The sequence below is a fragment of the Accipiter gentilis genome, chromosome W, assembly GCF_929443795.1.
Source record: "Accipiter gentilis chromosome W, bAccGen1.1, whole genome shotgun sequence".
Classification (NCBI taxonomy): Eukaryota; Metazoa; Chordata; class Aves; order Accipitriformes; family Accipitridae; genus Astur; species Astur gentilis.
This window is the reverse complement of record NC_064918.1, coordinates 32,069,244-32,090,337: the sequence shown is the minus strand read 5'-3', so window position 1 is coordinate 32,090,337 and position 21,094 is coordinate 32,069,244. Positions and strand designations below refer to the sequence as shown.

The following is a 21,094-nucleotide window of genomic DNA, read 5'->3' as shown; positions in this document are numbered from 1 at the left end:
ATCCTTCTGCAAGGCCTCTTGCCCCTCAAGAGAGTCAACAGCACCGCCCAGTTTGGTATCATCAGCAAACTTGCTAATGGTGCATTCAACTCCCACATCCAGATAATTGATAAATATATTGAACAGAACTGGCCCTGGAATTGAGCCCTGAAGAACACCAGTCAGCAGCCAGGTGTAGCCCCTTTCCCTACAACCCTTTGAGCCGTGCCCTTCAGCCAGTTTTTCACCCAGCGCACTGTGAACCTGCTCATCTCACAGTTGGACAACTTGTCCAGAAGGATGCTGTGAGGGACAGTACCAAAAGCCTTACTGAAATCCAGGAAAAACTACATCCGCTGCGCTGCCTTCCCTTCATTCAGTAGGCAGGTAACCTTATCATAGAAGGAGATCAAATTAGGTAGACAGGACTTTCCCTTTGTGAACCCATGTTGACTGTGCCTGAGGACTGCATTATTCTTTAAATGCCTTTCAGTAGCACCCAGTATGATTTCTCCATAATTTTTCCAGGAACTGAGGTTAGACTAATAGGTCTGTAGTTTCCTAGGTCTTCCCTCATGCCCTTCTTGTGGATTGGAATAATGTTGGCTAGCTTCCAGTCAGCAGGGACCTCACCAGACTCCCAAGAGCTTTGGTAGATGATCGAGAGGGGACCTGCCGTAACATCCGCTAGCTCCTTCAGTATTCTGGGATGAATCCCATCAGGCCCCATTGACTTGTGAACATTCAGCTGATACAGCTGGTCCCTTACAACTTCAGTGTCCAGAAATGTAAAGTCACTGCTCCTGCACTTGTGGTCCTCCAAATCAGAGGACCAGGCAGTCCAAGGTCTATCAGTATTATTAAAGACTGAGGCAAAAAAACCCCCCAAACCAAAACCAAAATAAAAAATTAAATACCTCCGCTTTTTCTTCATCCCTATTAGTCAGGTGGCCATCTTCAACAAGTATCAGTCCAATGTTTTTCTTAGACTTCCTCTTGCTATTAACGTACTTTAAAAAGCCTTTCGTGTTGTCTGACACAACACGGGCCAATTTCAGCTCTAATTGAGCTTTGGCCTTTCATGTCTTCTCCCTGCATAAATGAACCACAGCTCTGTAATCTTCCTGCGAAGCCTGACCTTGCTTCCAGAGATCATACAATTTCTTTTTCCTCTTGAGTGCCACAAGTTCCCTGTTCAGCCGAGCTGGTCTTCTGCCCCCCTTGCTTGACTTCCAACACAAAGGGACTGCCTGCTCCTGTGCTTCTAAAAGGTGCTTCTTAAAAACTGACCAGCACTCGTGGACTCCTAAACCCTCAAAGGCAGATTCTCAGGGGACTCACCTAAGTAACTCCCCGAGTAGCTTAAAGTTTTCTCTCTTGAAATCCAGGGTAGCAGTCCTGCTGGCCTTTTTTCTCACTACACCAAAAATTTTTAACTCAACTATTTTGCGATCATTGTGGCCAAGACAGCCACCTACCATCACATCCCCCATGACTCCTTCTCTATTCACAAACAACAAGTCTAAGAGGGCATCTTTCTTAGTTGGTCACTGAGTACAAGTTCTCTCCTACAAACTTCAAGAATTTCCAAGACCTGCTCATCACAGTAGTATGATATTCCCAGGTGATGCCTGGGAATTTGGAATCTCCTATGAGGAGAAGGGCTACCGATCCAGAAATTTCTCCTAATTGCCTATAGAATAACTCATCAGTGTTATCCTGGATGGGCGATCGGTAGTAGACACCCACTACATCATCTCCTTTATTTTCCATCCCCCTAATCCTCACCCAGAGGCTCTCCACCACATCATCACTAACTGTAAGGGCTGTACAATCAAACCTCTCCCTTACATGTAGTGCGACACCTCCACCTTGCCTGCTCTGCCTATCCCTCCTGAACAGCCTGTAGCCCTCCATCCAAGCACTCCAATCATGGGATTCATTCCACCAAGTCTCACTAATGCCAATGACATCATAGCTCTGGGAGCTGACCAATGCCTTCCAGTTCATCCTGTTTGTTTCTCATACTGCGTGTGTTGGTGTACAAGCATTTTGGATATGCTCCTGAGCCCTCCATGCTCCCAGGAGCAGTGTAAATGTTCCCACTAGCATTGTCACCCTCAGGCGATGCCATGCCAACCCTTGGCTTACCTACTGCAATCCTGTTGGTATCCCCTTCCCCCATCAATTCTAGTTTAAAGCTCTCTCAATCAGCCCTGCCAGCTTATGCCCAAAGACACATTTTCCCCATCGAGACAGGTGGATCCCATCAGGCCCCAGCATACCTTGTCTCTCTTGAAAGCTCTTCTATGGTTTAAAAACCCAAAGTTTTGGCACAGGCACCAGTCCTGGAGCCAGGTATTGATATCCTGGGCTCGCCTGTTTCTTACAGAGTCTCCCCCCATTACTGGGAGGATTGAGGAAAACACTACTTGTGCTCCTGATTTTTTTAGCATTCTTCCCAGGGCTCTGAAGTCTCTTTTGATTGACCTTAGACTTTTGTTGTGACATCATTTGTACCCACATGAAAGAGCAGGAATGGATAGTAGTCTGAAGGTTGAACTATGCTCTTCAGTCTTGTGGTGACATCCCTAATTCAGGCCCCAGGGAGGCAGCAAGCTTCCCTGAAAAGAGGGTCCGGTCTGCACACGGGTGCTTCCGTTCCGCACAGGAGGGAATCGCCAATGACAATAACTCACCCTTGTTTCTTCTCGGCACTGATCTTAATGCAGGTTTTGTTGCAAGGGGTTGGTGTCTCTGATCTTGGCAAGACTGCTTGTGCAGGTTCCTCCTCTTTCTCATTATGTGCTTCACCTACCAAAGCCAGGGCCTCATACCTATTCTGTAAAGGTAGCTGAGAGGGTAACTTAGAGGGTAAGGAGGGGTTTCTCTTACTGCTCCGTGCTGTAACCTTCTTCCATTCCTCCTTATCCCTTGTGACACTGCCTTCCTCCTGGCAGAAAATAGATCCAGGACCTGCCTCCATGGTGGCCACACTGAGTTGGCTTCTATGCATCATAGATGGCAGAGTACGGCTTCACTGATCACTCTCCTTCCCAGACTCTCAAATACTCCTCGGTCTGCTCACCTCCTCCTGCAGCTCAGCCACCAAGCAGAGCAGTTCATCAGTCTGGTCACACCTCCCACAGTCTTGCTTGCAATCACTTTCCACCTCTAGGAATGTCCCTTCACACATCCCAGAGCCAGAAACCTGGGTGGTTGCATGCTTGAACAGGAGCTCTGCCTGTGTGGCTGCATTCGTTCTACCAGGTGCTAGAAGCTCAGGAGAAGCAGAGGACACCGCTTTTTGCCGGGTGGTCACCATGCTGCCACACATCTGCCCATTGGGAATATATAAGCTCATCCCTTGCGATCTGCTAGACTGATTGTTTTTCACCTGCTTAAATCTCCTGCACTGCCAGATGCAGACTCCGCCCCTTGCTGTCTCTTCCAATCAGCGGGTCCGGGGTCAGTTGTTTGGGGAATGCCCCCTATTCAGACAAGCCTCTACTTGTGCACGTGTATCCCACACGGGGTTTTTAAAAGTATACCAGTAACACACCCTAATCCAAAGGTGTGTTTACTTAGAGGCTTTAAAAGAAAAATATTGAGGTTTTCAAGAAACAAAATGTTTTCTAGATGCACAGAAAATTCACAAGATTGGTTGGAAGGACTTTTAAAAAGTTAAATGACTTGCATTAAATTTTCCCATTGTATTACATTCAAACTTTTAGCATTGAATGTTAACTTATGGCTCCATAGCAAGCATACATCAGTCCTCTTTTCCCTATGAATCATGTACACAATGTTTATGATGATGCTACCATTTAACCCTATACACAATATACAAGAATAACTGTCATTGGGGAACAAATAAGTCTGAACCATATATCTCAAACAGTGACCACAACATTGAATTAATATATACTGTTACACAAATATTTTTACCTCATGAATAAGCAAAAAAGTGAAGCCCAAGAAGAAATATCTAGAAACTTAAATGATATGATTTTCAAAAATGTATTTGTATATTTAGAGTTGTCTTTTCAAACTCTGGATTCTCAGAGCACAGATTTCAAAGTCATTACAAGGCAGGCTTAGGGCAAGCAGCTATTTCAGAATTAAATGTGAACGAGATACTTCTCTGCTCAAAGAGAGTTCTGAGAAAGAAGCTGTATATTGGTATATTCAGCTGTTCTGAGCTTTAAATGCATGTAGGAAGTAGCATAATGTGTATATTCAATACTTTTTTTTAAATCAAAAAGGTAAAAAAAAGACTAAAAGAGCTAAAGAACTTCAAAACCAATATAGTTTGAATCACTACAAACAGTTTTTACCAAAACATTAGCCTTGTGGGCTTAAAACAGGTATAAAAAGAAATAAGCATCCAATGTCAACATCATCTTAATGCAAATATTTGCTATGGAAGTATCTCCTGAATTACAACACTGGTGTTATAAATATGATGCGATAGAAATGACTCAGGGAAAATAGCAAATAAGAGAACTACTTCCTAGCCCTTGCCACTAGCCTTCCACATTCAGTACAGCCTACCACCCCTACTGCATTAACAACCCCTGATGTAACTAGAAAACAACATTTTCCCCAAACTCTCACCACTATTTCTCTTCTTCACCATGGTACTTTCTGGTACAATGTATTGGGGGAAGGAGGGGATGGGTGCATGTAGTTTTGTTGTACCTTTTGAATTGGAAGTTAATTTAGGAGTAATCCTTTTAATCAGATATATATCTAATAGTCTGATAATTTGCTGTGTGCCAAAACATTTAACCCAAAAGGGTAAAGCAGATTTCATATGCTAGAACCAAAGAGAAAACAAGCTTTTTATCAGATAGGAACTTATTATAATTTTCAGCATGCTATTTGGAGAAAAAAAGTTCTTAAGTAGTGAAACAAAAATACAAGTTTTTAACTACTGCAAATAGCTCTAATATGAATTAAAATATTACTTACCAAAATCTACTCTTGTTAGTATGCACTGCATTGGATGGTCAGTTGTATGCCTCGTTGTTGTTGCACCACTTTCATAACAAGTTGCACACAAGTCGTAATCGTAGCAAATTAAACACTTGTATCTGCGACCTCGAAAATTTCCTTTTAAACATGCATCACAGCTGACACCTGTAAACAAAGAAAACTGCTTGAAAACAACAATAATTTCACATTGTTTTAACGATAACGATTTGTTGCTATCGCCCCCCAACAACAAAAGGAATTTGGCCAAGAAGCGTTTACGCAGCTGATACACAATAAGACTCAATTTTAAGCATATTTATATATTTAAAAAGGCAATAATCATCCAAAGTGAAAGTCCAACTCAAAGTAAAATAAAAACCAGTCAAGCATTCAAAATGACAATTGGTTAGACTATAAATTCTTTTTAATCACTTTTTTCCCCTGTTCAGAAGCTTGGTTCAAAACACTCTTGAGGTCAAATAGTACAGTGGTTGATCTAGAAGTTTTGTGAAAACAAGCAAAGAAAAAGCCCACAGCAGACCATCCCACAAGCCACACAAAAACACACACCACCACTACATAACACCATCCCTCCATGGCTTCTGTGTTCATTTCTATATTTTCTAATAGTTCAATTCTGAAGAACGCCAAAACCATTTTTCACAATATATACCTATCTGGGAGCAGAAATTTGGGTCTTCTATTTTGAAATACAAAAGAACTTTGAATACATCTAAATTTTATGTTGCATCAGCTCTTCAGCTTCTTCCTTTTGGAAGTTCAATCTTTGCACTGTAAATCACTCACACTGCCTGTGTCAGGAAAAGGCTTCACTATCTTTTAAAGGTTTTTGCAATTTTCTTTGTGTCATTTGAGCTCTCTGCTGTTAATTTAGATAAGGGCAAAGGAATCATCATCATCTTTTCATCTGTCAAGGCCCATGAAAACTTCTTTCACTTGCAGAAGTAAATTAAGGGCCTTCATGAAAATAACTAGTGTGTACAACACATGCAATATTTTGATCAAAGTCCTCTTTCAGGATCAATTTAAACAAGCTTTTCATACTTTACTGAAAATTCAGAAAACATTATAGAAACAAGGTTATTGGAAGAAAGCACTGACATTGACTCCAAGAGGATTAGTAGAGGAAGATCAACAAGGTCTCAAAACTGCAAATATCCCAATGATTATTTCCAAACTATAAATTCTATGATCAGATAAAAATCTAGTATTAACACAAGTCACCACTACTACTTGCAATATCAGGTCGAGAGGACAAAATTAAATTACATAGAGAAAATTCTCTCAACATCTCTCCAAGCTAGTATTTCTTCATATCACTCTAAATTACCGTGTTTTCATTTTGATAAACTGACAGCAGGTGGCATAACACGCTACTTTCATATCCTTTAATGTAACAGGAGAGAAAATCGTCAAGAAAAAAAAAGCCTCATAAGTTCAGCTCTGTTCTTTTTAACCCATACACTGTTAATTAAAATTTTAGAAGTTCCTCTCTGCCCCTTAAATAAAACAAAAAAACCCAACAAAAACCACCAACCCCACACTGAAAGATAACAGAATGCCAAAATGAACTGGAAGCATTCATATTAATTTCAGGTTTTGAAAAAAAACCACACACTCAGGAAGGGTTCTGTTATTAGCAGGGAACAAAAAGAATGAACAAATAAAGAAGTTGTGAAAAGAATTCAGATTCTTCATGAAGTACTGATTTACATGACATGTTAGTGACATCTTAAAAGCTTTTAAAATTAATTCCTATTCAATGAAAACTGTTCTACATCTCCTCCAGAATGACCTTATGGAAATGATCACAGAAGAGAAATAATCTGGTTTATTTTTAAATAAAGTTTTTGATACATTTTACCTTCGAGAATGGCAAGGAAACTTTTTCAGTTTTTCTACTGTCAATTATCAATACACAAATGCACATGTAGAATGATAAACAGGCCCAAATAATGACATTGATACCAATGTACCCTCTCCTCACAATCAGAATAACTGGGGCTGCCAGGTCTAGTTAAAAAACTTCTTGTTCATAGATAAAAAAGTGCTTGCTTTTTAATGCAACAGTACTCCACTAAAGGGTAGCACTGAGTTAAAAGCCTAAAGGTTTTTGACTTATTATACTTTTTAATGATCAAACCTCACTCCTAAAGGCATCTTCAAAGGCATTCCCTTCTTGGTAATATCAAACAATTTCTAGAAGTAAGCATTTTGAATTTATGGATGAATCAAGAGATACATAACAGTCCCATAAAAAAAAAAAAAGGTTGTTTTCCTTTAACACATTCAACTCACTATTCTGGTATGTCAAATTAACCGCATGTTTAATCTCTATTATGACTGAAAATTTGAGAGAAGTTGTTATCACACAAGCATTTTATATGCAACGTACTTAATACTAACATCTTAAAAAATATATATTTAAAATTCCACATTTATTCTCATCTTCCCAATCAAATATAATTTACTGTCGTGGTTTAACCCCAGCCAGCAACTAAGCACCATGCAGCCACTCACTCACTTCCCCCCCCAACTAATGGGACGGGGGACAAAATCAGGAAAAGAAGTAAAACTCGTGGGTTGAGATAAGAACGGTTTAATAGAACAGAAAGGAAGAAACTAATAATGATGATGGTAACACTAATAAAATGACAACAGCAATAATAAAAGGATTGGAATGTACAAATGATGCACAGTGCAATTGCTCACCACCCGCTGATCGACACCCAGCTAAGTCCCTGAGCAGCGATCCCCCCACCCCTACTCCCCCCAGTTTATATACTAGACATGATGTCACATGGTATGGAATACCCCGTTGGCCACTTTGGGTCAGCTGTCCTGGCTGTGTCCCCTCCCAAATTCTTGTGCCCCTCCAGCCTTCTTGTTGGCTGGGCCTCAGAAGCTGAAAAATCCTTGACTTTAGTCTAAACGCTACTTAACAACAACTGAAAGCATCAGTGTGTTATCAACATTCTTCTCATACTGAACTCAAAACATAGCACTGTACCAGCTACTAGGAAGACAATTAACTCTGTCCCAGCTGAAACCAGGACAGTAGCTACCCCTTATTCTATACCGTTGATGTCATGCTCAGATCCCATACCTTCAGTCACATCCTAGTCAATCATAAGCACCTTTTCCGTCCTTTGAGAGACAGAGAGATACACACACGCGCACACACACAGAGATATCATTCCTTTAGTTTATAGGTCACGTTCATAAAATGTTTGTTGAGTTAATTTAGTCTCCAACTCTGGGCTCCATCTGTCATACCAGTCTTTCTGGGCAGGAGGGATGGTGCAAAGTCCTCTCAGTCGACAGAGCAGGATTGGGCTTCAGTGCAGTGTGACAAGCGGGTGACATTGGACGCAGCAGGAGGATGGTGTGCACCGTTGGATTGTTGCATGCTGGAGTCAGTTCTGTTTCCATCACTACTGCACTTTGCTCAGTTTTATCACACTTCTTTCTTGCTTGGTCTAAGTGATTCTTACTATAGTACTATGGATATAGCATATAACAATTATAGTAACGATAACATACAGTAGCAGGGTTATATAGCAACTAATATCATACAGTTTAATTCATTGGCTATTCTCACCTAAAATCCAATCCCCCTGAGGCACACATCGGACTTCCCCATCTTTTCGCATCACCCACCAAGTGCACGCAGGCCCTTGAGCAAAAGCAATCCCACGAATGGGTTTACCTTTGCCTGAGGCAGGAGTAACCCAGACTGTCTTCCCTTATATATTTTTCATGTGCACTACAGGGACTTTATCCCCTTATACAGTACATAAAAGTTCTGACTGGGCAGGGCCACCCCGACTGGCAGATCCTCTGGTGTTGACTAACCAGGTGGCTTTTGCTAAATGTGTATCCCAATGTTTGAAAGTTCCACCCCCCATTGCTTTCAATGTAGTCTTTAACAGTCCATTGTATCGCTCAGTTTTCCCAGAGGCTGGTGCATGACAGGGGATATGATATACCCACTCTCATGCCATGCTCTTTGGCCCAGGTGTCTATGAGGTTTGTTTCGGAAATGAGTCCCGTTGTCCGACTCGATTCTTTCTGGGGTGCCGTGTCGCCACAAGACTTGCTTTCCAAGGACCAGGATAGTGTTCCGGGCAGTGGCATGGGCCACAGGATATGTTCCCAGCCACCCGGTGGTTGCTTCCACCATTGTAAGCACATGGCACTTTCCTTGGTGGTTTTGTGGGAGTGTGATATAGTCAGTCTGCCAGGCCTCCCACTGTTTATAGTTCAGCCATCACCCTCCATACAACAGGGGCTTTAACTGCTTGGCTTGCTTAATTGCAGCACATGTTTCACATTCATGGATAACTTGTGCGATAGCGTCAAGTCCACCCCTCGATTGCGAGCCCATCTATATGTTGCATCTCTTCCCTGATGACCTGAGGTGTCATGGGCCCACTGAGCCATAAATAGTTCACCCTTATGTTGCCAGTCCAGGTCCACCTGACCCACTTCAATCTTGGCAGCCTGATCCACCTGTTGGTTATTTTGATGTTCTTCAGTGGCCTGACTCTGGGGTACACGAGCATCTACGTGACGTACTTTTACAACCAGATTCTCCAGCCAGGACGCAATATCTTTCCGCAGTGCGACAGCCCAAATGGGTTTACCTCTGCGTTGCTAGTTGCTCTGCTTCCATTGCTGTAGCCACCCCCACAGGGCATTTGCCGCCATCCATGAGTCAGTATAGAGATAGAGCAATGGCCACTTTTCTCTTTCAGCAATGTCTAACGCTAACTGGATGCCTTTCACCTCTGCAAACGGACTCAATTCACCTTCTCCTTCAGCAGTTTCTGCGACTTGTCACGTAGGACTCCATACAGCAGCCTTCCACCTCCGATGCTTTCCCACATTGCGACAGGATCCGTCAGTGAACAGGGCATATTGCCTGTCGTTTTCTGGCAGTTTATTATACAGTGAGGCCTCTTTAGTCTGTGCTACCTTCTCCTCTGGTGACATTCCAAAATCTTTGCCTTCTGGCCAGTCCGTGATCACTTCCACAATTCCTGGGTGACTGGGGTTTCCTACGGGAGCCCGTTGTGTGATCAGTGTGACCCACTTACTCCACATGGCATCAGTCGCGTGATGTGTAGAGGAGACCCTCCTTTTGAACATCCAGCCCAGCACTGGCAGTCGGGGTGCTAAGAGGAGCTGTGTCTCAGTACCAACCACTTCTGAGGCGACTCAAACTATTTCATACGCTACCAATATCTCTTTTTCAGTTGGAGTATAGAGGGCCTCGGATCCTCGATATCCTCGAATCCAAAACCCCAGGGGTCAGCCTTGGGTCTCCCCAGGTGCTTTCTGCCAGAGGCTCCAGGTAGGGCCATTCTCCCCAGCTGCAGTGTAGAGTACGTTTTTAACATCTTGTCTTGCCCAGACTGGTCCAAGGGCTACTGCATGGACAATCTCCCGCTGAATTTGTTCAAAGGCTTGTTGTTGTTCAGGCCCCGTTTAAAATCGTTCTTCTTCCGGGTAACTTGGTAGAGAGGTCTTACAATCAGACTGTAGTTTGGAATATGCATTCTCCAAAAGCCCACGACACCTAAGAAAGCCTGTGTTTCCTTTGTATTAGTCGGTGGGGACATAGCTGCTATTTTGTTGATCACATCTATTGGGATCTGATGATGCCTGTCTTGCCATTTTATTCCTGAAAACTGGATCTCCTGTGCAGGTCCCTTGACCTTCCTTTCTTTTATGGCAAAAACATCTTTCAGAAGGATTTGGATTTTTTTCTTCCCTTTCTCAAAGGCTTCTTCTGCCATGTTGCCCCATACGATGATGTCATCAACATATTGCAGGTGTTCTGGAGCTTTACCCTTCTCCAGTGAAGTCTGGTTTTGTCCATGGTAAGTGGTGGGGTTGTGTTTCCACCCCTGGGGCAATCGATTCCAAGTATACTGGATGCCCCTCCAACTATAGGCAAATTGTGGACAGCACTTTTCTGTCAGAGGGATTGAGATTAATGCATTAGCAATGTCAATTGTGGTGTACCATTTGGCTGCCTTTGACTCTAGTTCATATTGAAGTTCTAGCATCTCTGGAATCGGCAGCACTCAGCGGTGGTGTAACTTCATTCAGGCCGCCATAGTCAACTGTTAGTCTCCACTCCCCATTAGACTTCCGCACTGGCCATATGGGACTATTAAAGGGTGAGCGAGTTTTGCTGATCACTCCTTGGCTCTCCAGTTGGTGAATCAACTTGTGGATGGGAATCATGGAGTCTCGGTTGGTGCGATATTGCCGCCGGTGCACCGTGGTGGTAGCATTTGGCGCTTGTTGTTCTTCCACCCTCAGCAACCCCACAATCGAAGGGTCTTGAGAGAGGCTGCTCAAGGTGGACAGCTGTTCAATTCCCTCCATCTCCAAGGCAGCTATACCAAAAGCCCATCGATACCCCTTTAGGTTCTTAAAATACTCTCTCCTGCAATAGTCTATGCTAAAGGTGCACAGGGCCTCTGGGCCAGTCACAATGGGGTGTTTCTGCCATTCATTTCCAGTTAGGCTTACTTCAGCTTCCAATACAGTTAACTCTTGGGATCCCCCTGTCACACCAGAAATACAGATGGGTTCTGCCCCTTTATAACTTAATGGCATTATAGTGCACTGTGCGCCGGTGTCTACTAGAGCCTTATACTCCTGTGGGTATAACGTGCCAGGCCATCGAATCCACACAGTCCAATAGACCCGGTTATCCCTTTCCTCCACCTGGCTGGAGGCAGGGCCCCTCTAATTCTGGTCAGAGTATCCAGTATTCACTTCTCGTAAAATTTGCTCAGAATTCTCTTCAAATGGATCAGAAATAAGATCAGCCCTTCTACTCTGTTTGGAAACTGGAGCGGCATTTTTCCTGGTAGAATCCCCTTTTGTGGTGGTTTTTCATCGCAACTCATGTACCCGTGCATTTAGGACCAAGGTAGGTTTTCCATCCCATTTCCTCATGTCCTCTCCATGATCACATAGGTAAAACCACAGGGCACCTTGTGGAGTGTGCCTTCTATATTGTCTCTCTTGGGCAGAGGAACGCTCACTCCTAATAGCTGAGACATTGGTCCTTACAGGTGGGGCATAGGACATATCCTCTTTGAATTGCTGGAAATCCTCAGACAGCTTCTCCACAGCTGAAATGCAGGCTTGTAGGGAGGAGGAGAGATTTTCTTCATATTGACGGAGTTGGCAAGCCACTTCATCCACCGTCGGTGCCTCTTCTACTGCCAGTGAGTTGGCATAGGACGATGGTGCGCTCCGTACAAACTTCCGCCACGTGGGTCGTGTGCATTGGACTTCGCCTGGATCTTTGGGTAATTGTGGGTTGTCCGGGTCATAATGAATCGTCTCTAGCATAGCTAATTCCCTCAGATATTGGATACCTCTCTCCATGTTGGTCCACTTGCTTGATTGACATATAACATCTTCCTTAAAGGGGTACCTTTCCTTCACACTTGACAGGAGCCGCCTCCAGAGGCTGATGGCTTATGTCCCTCTTCCAATTGCCTTGTCAGTGCCACCTTCCATGGGAAGCGATCCCAGCCGCTTGGCTTCCCTACCTTCTAATTCCAAGCTATTAGTCCCATTGTCCCAGCATCAGAGGAGCCAGGTGATAATATGCTCACCTATACGGCGGCCAAAATCTTTTCGCATATCCCGCAGCTCACTCAAGGACCGGGTGATTACCTCTGGTTCTGCCTCTTCCTCCTGTTCCCGTGATGACCCTGGCTCATCTCCCTCCTTTGCTAAGAGAACTGATTTTTGTGTATATTTCTTCTTCTGTACAGGGGCAACTGATACTGGTCCAGGTTGGTCTGCTGGTTCAGTTGCAGTACCGCTCGCCGGGTCTTGGATAACCTCAGTGTCTGTCGCCAAGGTTTGGGTAGCCATAGTGCTCATCGCCAGGGCTGGAGGGACCTCAGTGCCTGTTGCTGAGGTTTGGGTAGCTATCGTGCTCATTGCTGGGGCTGGAGGGGCTGCAGTGCCTGTTGCTGAGGTTTGGGTAGCCACAGTGCTCGTCACCAGGGCTGGAGGGGTCGCAGCGCCCGTTGCCAAGGTTTGGGTGACCGCAGTGCTCATCGTTTTGTTTTTAGGTCCAGAGACTTTCTCTTCCCCTTGAGGGTACTGAGAGGTGTCGAACAGGGCTCGATAGGCATGGGCCAAGGCCCCAGCATGTTGCAGTGATTTGTATCTCTCTGGAGCTGCCGGGGTGACAGCATACCTTTTCCAGATATTTTACTAATTCTTCTGGATCCTGCACTTGTTCAGGGGTGAATTTCCAAAACATTGGAGGTGCCCACTTTTCTAGGTACTTGCCTATACTACCCCACACACCCTGCCACTCATAATTATCCAGCCTTGGGGCACATCTCTGGGTGACCTTCTTAAATAGTTGTTTAACCTTAAACGAGAGCTGAACCACATTCACAAGTATGCTAATTCCTAGCAGTAGGGCTAGGACCATGCTGGTCTCAACATCCCAAGGGTATTCAAATTTTTCAAAATTCTCAAACACCATTGTAACTGGACTGAAGGAGAAAGGAGAGGGGAAGAAAGGTACCCCACCCATAGACTGGTTTTCCATGGAGGAAAGGTAAATGGTATAATTATTAAAAGTTTCCCACAGATGGCTCCCGAAGTATAAAGTTGACAATGCTAAGTACAAGTACTGGATTAATCCCACAACCGATGACTTTATCATACCATAAACCAGTGTTATACAATACAGCAAAGCGAAAACCTTAATCCACCTTCCACGGATGATAAGCAGCAGAAAAGGCACTACATACAGCAAGCGAGGTGATACATAACAGAACTTTAAAACCAGAGCAACAACTCTAAGAACACATAAATCAACATAATGACCAGCGACTATTAGATCAATACAATGAATGCTTGTAACAAATTTGTTTTAACAAGCTCTGGTCAGGTTTGACATTATCTCAACCCTTCGTGCCCCACGTTGGGCGCCAAAATGGACTGTCATGGTTTAACCCCAGCCAGCAACTAAGCACCACGCAGCCGCTCACTCACTCCCCCCCCATCCAGTGGGATGGGGGAAAAAATCAAGAAAAGAAGTAAAACTCTTGGGTTGAGATAAGAATGGTTTAATAGAACAGAAAAGAAGAAATAATTATAATGATAACACTAATAAAATGACAACAGCAATAATAAAAGGATTGGAATGTACAAATGAGGTGCAGGGCAATTGCTCACCACCCGCTGATTGACACCCAGCTAGTCCCCCGAGCAGCGATTCCCTGCCCCCACTTCTGAGTTCCTATACTAGATGGGACGTCACATGGTATGGAATACCCTGTTGGCCACTTTGGGTCAGCTGCCCTGACTCTGTCCTGTGCCAAATTCTTGTGCCCCTCCAGCTTTCTCACTGGCTGGGCATGAGAAGCTGAAAAATCCTCGACTTTAGTCTAAACACTACTTAGCAACAACTGAAAACTTCAGGGTTATCAACATTCTTCACATACTGAACTCAAAACATAGCACCTACCAGCTACTAGGAAGACAATTAACTCTATCCCAGTTGAAACTAGGACATTTATTCTTATGCTATAACATTTGGTTAATCCCTAATAAACAGAAGAATTAAATATTTATCAGATTAAGATGAACATCTGATCCAACATCAAGAAAAGGAGAAGAATAGGACTGAATAATATTAGGGTTCAAATACCACCTCGTACTAGGATCAATTTTTAAAACTACAAACAAAACTCAGGTGTGAAATCTAATAAGATAACCTGAACATCCAAAATGAAAAAATTAGTAGCCTTGAATAAGCAGAAGTAACAGCTTGTTTTCTCTCTGAACAGTAAAATACTTTTTCCATTTGACTTCCCCAAACGCTATGGACAATCAAGATAATGTTAGGAGCAGGTAAAAATAACATTGGAAATTTCACATTCAGGTCACACAGGATATGCAAGACTTCAGGCTTATCAAAAGACCTCAGGAATAGCATTTTGAGAACATCGGCCTGAGATAAATTTTTAAATAACTTGCTTCCTTTGTCAGTCTTATCCAAGACTAGCTCTATCCTGTTTCAGTATTTCACAGAAAAAACCACAGAAATACTGAATTCCACTTAACTACTAGACAAAGTAGGAATAACACTTAGATGTAAATATAAAACAGTTAAAGAGAACACTTCCATTGTAAACAAAGAAGCACTCTACTTGAAGGCATTAAGCCACAATTACTTCCCACTCAGAACATATACCCAAGAAAGATAACAGATTTTAATTAGAATAAGTAACAGTTGCAAAGTAGAGAATAATAACTCATCCCTTCACAATCAAATTAAAAGACATGGTCTATGGTCCTTGAGACGAGCAGCTCCGGTGCTGGCACGACCCGCAGCGGAACGATCTAGTGCTGTGTACAGGGGGTGTTCCTGAACTGGGGAAACCTCAGGTGAGCTGAGAGCGCCGTCAGGAGCCTGCAGGTCGTGTAACAGCAGCTGACAACGCCTGGCTGTGGCCAGGAGCAACGGTGTCCAAGCCCATACACGTATAAAAGAAGCCCCCAGGGAGCACTAGCAACCAGGGTGGTTAAACAGGGCATGGTGCGGCAGATTGCGTGGAAGGGTGTTGTAACTCTCCAGGCCCAACCAGGGAGCAATGGTATCCACCCAGCAGAAAGCCATGGCCTCTCTAAACTCTGCACCCGCCACAACTGACACAACTGACCAGATAGACCTCCTATGGGAACATGCTGCTACCCAGGTGTCAGGCTGCAGGGTGTGCCAGTATCAGATGGCAGTAGTGAGTATACCTATGGGCGGTGCACCCAGGTATAGGAACTCCACTTGGTGGCAGAGCTCCAGGAGAAGGGGAGTAGGTTGAGGAGTAGCAGGGAGTCTGAGAGGGAGATGCTACTGGAATTACACCCTACCGGCCCTGGGACAGGCCTGTCAGGCAGACAGGACACATGATATGGAGGATTCCCTATCCTCTCTCCAACCAGCAGAACGCAGTGACTTAAGGGATAGGGGACAATGGCGACAAGTTCCTGCCAAGTGCAGCAGGTGCATCTCCTCCATGACTACCTCGCCCTCCTAGGTGCCCTTGCATAAGAGGTACAAGGCTCTGCAAGTAGAACCAAACAATGATGAGGACAATGGTTCATCTAGGTTGGAGATGTATGAGAGACTGAAAGAGTTAATGTCTCAAACATTGTGGTGGGGTAAATTCTGCTTAAAGACAAACCCCACACAGCAAGGAACCAAGGTGAAAAGCCCATCAGCTCAGACATCAGCAACAGGAGGGGGAGGGCATGCTGGAGGGTGCCCAGCTCCCTGGTCTGATAAGCTGTTCTGATACAAAGATCAAACAATGGCCACTTCTGCAGGGAAGGAGAAGTCACTCCACAAAGGACCCCCAAGTCCAAAGGCTCACAAACTGCTCATTAGCCTGAGGAGTTTGGGCGCCTGTCCAAAGGAGGGGCAAGGATGATAAAAGGACACAAACTGAAGCCACAGGTGCGCAAGTCCACCGGAACTGGACCCCTTGGCTGACTGAACCAATGCTGGACCCAGGACTGGTGAAATCTTTCTCTCTTCCTTTTTCTCTCTCTGTCTTCTTCTCTCTTCCTTTTCCACAATCCCTACACCTCATCTGTTTCAAGACATAAACCGTTGACCAAGTCTGAGACTAAGAGTGGATCCAGCTGCCCCTGGGCCCTTCTCTGAGGAGTCTGGAAAGCAAGGGGGTCTGCTCTGAACCTCGTGACTCAACGGGAGGAATCTCCTTATTCCCTGAATTGATGTATATGGTTACCCTGGGTTACACAGTTTACAGAAGTAGTCTTATACCAATTCCTGTTGTGAGAAACCCTGCTACCTACTACCATGCCTTCCCAGTTCAGTTTGCTTCTGTCATGAATAAAATCTTAAACTGATCGTTTGGTGTCGTTTCACCTTAATGTAGCCCGAGGGAATTTCGAATTAAACACGACTCCCTGGTCTGTCCAGTCTGAGTCGTGACAAGATGTCACCAAGGTTAAGTCAGCCTATGCGTTATGTCAAAACCACTTCCATAAAGAAAAAAACCCGAGTTATTGTCATAGAAGACTCTCTTCTGAGGGGAACAAAAGGCCCAATTTCTTAGGGAAGTCTGCTGCCTCCCCAGGGCCCAGGTTATAGATGTGAGAAGGAAACTTCCTACCCTGGTGTGGTCCTTGGATTATTACCCATTATTGCTTTTTCATGTAGGCAGCAATGAATTTGCAATAAGAAGTCCAAGGGCAATCAAAAGAGACTTCAGGGCCTTGGAACGACTGGTTAAGGGATCAGGAGCACAAGTGGGTTTTTTCCCCTTTATCCTTCTAATTCCAGGGAATGATGTTAGACGAAACAGGAAGACACAGCTGATCAATAACTAGCTCCGAGCCTGGTGTTACCAGCAGAATTTCAGGGTTTTTGATCATGGGTCAGTCTACATGACACCAGGCCTGCTGGCAACAGATGGAGTACACATTTCTCAAAGGGGGAAAAGGATCTTTGCACAGGAGTTAGCAGGGCTCATTGAAAGAGCTTTAAACCAAATTTCAAGGAGGAAAGGGCCAAAACCAGGCTCGCTAGTGATAAGCCTGGGGGTGGCATGCCAATGTTTGAGGGATGGCATGCTAGCGAGGTCCTTCAGTCTGCTCCACAATGTGCTGAGCACACTGGATCATATATGAAATGTCCCTGTACTAATGTACACAGCACCTTAGCTATCTCAGTGGGGGTAGGGGATGGAGATCCCCATGTCAGCAGACACAAGGGTTATTGATGTGTTAGAAACCACAGAAACACCTAAGAAAAGTCACATAAGAGTTAGGGCTTCTCCCCCCAAAAAGGTGGCAGGATCAATAGCCCAACTGAAGTGAATCTAGACCAATGCACACAGCATGGGCAACGAACAGGAGGAGCTGGAAGCCATTGTGCAGCTGGAAAACTATGATATAGCTGCTATCACAGAAAGATGGTGGGTTGACTCACACAACTGGAGTGCTGCAATGGATGGCTATAAACTCTTCAGAAGGGATAGGCAAGGAAGGAGAGGCAGTGGGGTAGCCCTGTATGTTAGGGAGTGCTTTGTCTAGAGCTTAATAATGGTGACAATAGGGTTGTGTGTTTATGGGTAAAAATCAGGGGAAAGGCCAACACGGCAGATATCATGGTGGGAGTCTGTTATAGACCATCCAACCAGGATGAAGAGACAGTTGAAATATTCTATAAGCAGCTGGGAGAAGTTTCACGATCGCTAGCCCTTGTTCTCGTGGGGGACTTCAACTTACCAAATGACTGCTGGAAATACAATACAGCAGAGAGGAAACAGTCTAGGAGGTTCCTGGAGTGTGTGGAAGGACTTCCTGACACAGCTAGGGAGGGAGCCAACTAGGGAAGGCACCCCACTGGATCTGTTCTTTGCGAACAGAGAAAGATTTGTGGGTGATGTGATGGTTGGAGGCCGTCTTGGGCATAGCAATCACAAAATGACAGAGTTTTCGATTCTTGGTGAAGTAAAGAGGGGGTTCAGCAGAACTACTACCTTGGACTTCTGGAGGGCAGACTTTGGCCTGTTCAGGACACTGGTTGAGAGAGCCCCTTGGGAGGCAGTCCTGAAGGGCAAAGGAGTCTAGGAAGGCTGGAACATTTTTCAAGAAGGAAATCTTAAAGGCACAGGGGCAGGCCGTCCCTATGTGCCAAAAGATGAGCCGGCAGGGAAGACAACTGGCCTGGCTGAACACAGAGCTTTGGCTGCAACTCAGGAAAAAAAAGAGAGTTTATGACCTTTGGAAGAAGGGGCAGGAAGCTCAGGAGGACTACAAAGATATCACGAGGTTCTGCAGGGAGAAAAGTAGAAGGGCCAAAGCCCAACTAGAACTTAATCTGGCTACTGTGGTAAAAGACAATTAAAAATGTTTCTATAAATTCATTAACAACAAAAGGAGGACCAAAGAGCATCTCCATCCTTTATTGGATGTGGGGGGAATCACAGTGACAAAGGTTGAGGAAAAGGCTGAGGTACTTAATGCCTTCTTTGCCTCAGTCTTTAATAGTAAGACCAGTTGTTCTCAGGGTACCCAGACCCCTGAGCTGGAAGACGGGGACGGGGAGCAGAATGAAGCCCCTGTAATCAAAGGGGAAATGGTTAGCAACCAGCTACACCTCTTGGACACACACAAGTCTATGGGGCCAGATGGGATCCACCCAAGGGTACTGAGGGAGCTAGTGAAAGTGCTCACCACGCAATTTGCAATCATTTATCAGCAGTCCCACCTAACTGGGAAGGTCCCAGTGGACTGGAGATTAGGACATGTGATACCCATCTACAAGAAGGGCCAGAAGGAGGATCCAGGGAACTACAGGCCTGTCAGTCTAACCTCGGTGCCGGGGAAGGTTATGGAGCAGCTTATCTTGAATGCCATCATGCAGCATGTACAGGACAACCAGGTGATCAGGTCCAGTCAGCATGGGTTTATGAAAGGCAGGTCCTGCTTGATGAACCTGATCTCCTTCTATGACAAGGTGACCCGCTTAGTGGATGAGGGAAAGGCTATGGATCTTGTCTACTCAGACTTCAGTAAAGCCTTTGACACCATTTCCGACAGCATTCTCCTGGAGAAACTGTCTGCTCATGGTTTGGACGGGCATATTCTTCGCTGGGTAAAAAACTGGCCAGATGGCTGGGCCCAAAAAACTGTGGTGAATAGAGTTAAATCCAGTTGGCAGCCAGTCACAAGTGGTGTTCCCCAGGGCTCAGTTTTGGGGCCAGTTCTCTTTAATAACTTTATAAGTGATCTGGACGATGGGATCGAGCACACCCCCTCAGTAAGTTTACAGATGACACCAAGTTGGGAGGGAGTGTTGGTCTGCTCGAGGGTAGGAAGGGTCTACAGAAGGATCTGGACAGGCTGGATCAATGGGCCAAGGCCAACTGTACGAGTTTCAACAACGCTAACTGCCACATCCTGCACTTGGGTCACAACAACCCCATGAAATGCTAAGGGCTTGGGGAAGAGTGGCTGGAAAGCTGCCCAGCAGAAAAGGACCTGGGGGTGCTGGTGTAAAGCTGGCTAAATATGAGCCAGCAGTGTGCCCAGGTAGCCAAGGCCAATAGCATCCTGGCTTGTATCAGAAATAGTGTGGACAGCAGGACTAGGGAAGTAATTGTCCCCCTGAACTCAGCACTAGTGAGGCCACACCTTGAATACTGCGTTCAGTTTTGGGCCCCTTGCTACAAGAAAGGCATTGAGATGCTTGAGCACATCCAAAGAAGAGCAATTAAGCTAGTGAAGGGTCTAGAGAACAAGTCCTATGAGGAGCAGCTGAGGGAATTGGGGCTGTTTAGTCTGGAGAAAAGGAGGCTGAGGGGAGACCTTATCGCTCTCTACAACTACCTGAATGCAGGTTGTAGAAAGGTGGCTGTCAGTTTCTTCTCCCAAATAACAAGTGAGAGAAGAAGAGAAAAGAGCCTCAAGTTGCACGAGAGAAGGTTTAGGTTGGATATTAGGAATAATGCTACCACCACGGTGCACCGGCGGCAATATCGCACCAACCGAGACTCCATGATTCCCATCCACAAGTTGATTCACCAACTGGAGAGCCAAGGAGTGATCAGCAAAACTCGCTCACCCTTTAATAGTCCCATATGGCCAGTGCGGAAGTCTAATGGGGAGTGGAGACTAACAGTTGACTATGGCGGCCTGAATGAAGTTACACCACCGCTGAGTGCTGCCGATTCCAGAGATGCTAGAACTTCAATATGAACTAGAGTCAAAGGCAGCCAAATGGTACACCACAATTGACATTGCTAATGCATTAATCTCAATCCCTCTGACAGAAAAGTGCTGTCCACAATTTGCCTATAGTTGGAGGGGCATCCAGTATACTTGGAATCGATTGCCCCAGGGGTGGAAACACAACCCCACCACTTACCATGGACAAAACCAGACTTCACTGGAGAAGGGTAAAGCTCCAGAACACCTGCAATATGTTGATGACATCATCGTATGGGGCAACATGGCAGAAGAAGCCTTTGAGAAAGGGAAGAAAAAAATCCAAATCCTTCTGAAAGATGTTTTTGCC

At 44.9% G+C, this 21,094-nt stretch overlaps 4 protein-coding genes across 7 annotated transcripts in view; 1 reads left to right on the top strand and 3 right to left on the bottom strand.

The window, feature by feature from the left end:
* The window catches only part of LOC126035480 (microtubule-associated protein RP/EB family member 1-like), a 281,270-nt gene that overhangs the window by 130,746 nt on the left and 129,430 nt on the right, over nucleotides 1-21,094 (bottom strand). The gene's annotated exons all lie outside the window — the stretch shown is intronic.
* Nucleotides 1-21,094, bottom strand: part of LOC126035470 (E3 ubiquitin-protein ligase KCMF1-like) — a 94,605-nt gene that overhangs the window by 33,586 nt on the left and 39,925 nt on the right. Inside the window, exon 2 of the mRNA XM_049794096.1 lies at nucleotides 4,954-5,121. Coding sequence (XP_049650053.1) covers nucleotides 4,954-5,121 — 168 coding nt within the window. The remainder of the gene's footprint in view (nucleotides 1-4,953; nucleotides 5,122-21,094) is intronic.
* LOC126035473 (uncharacterized) overlaps nucleotides 1-21,094 on the bottom strand; it is a 309,976-nt gene that overhangs the window by 272,328 nt on the left and 16,554 nt on the right. The window lies entirely within an intron of this gene.
* LOC126035487 (uncharacterized) overlaps nucleotides 1-21,094 on the top strand; it is a 44,671-nt gene that overhangs the window by 7,490 nt on the left and 16,087 nt on the right. The gene's annotated exons all lie outside the window — the stretch shown is intronic.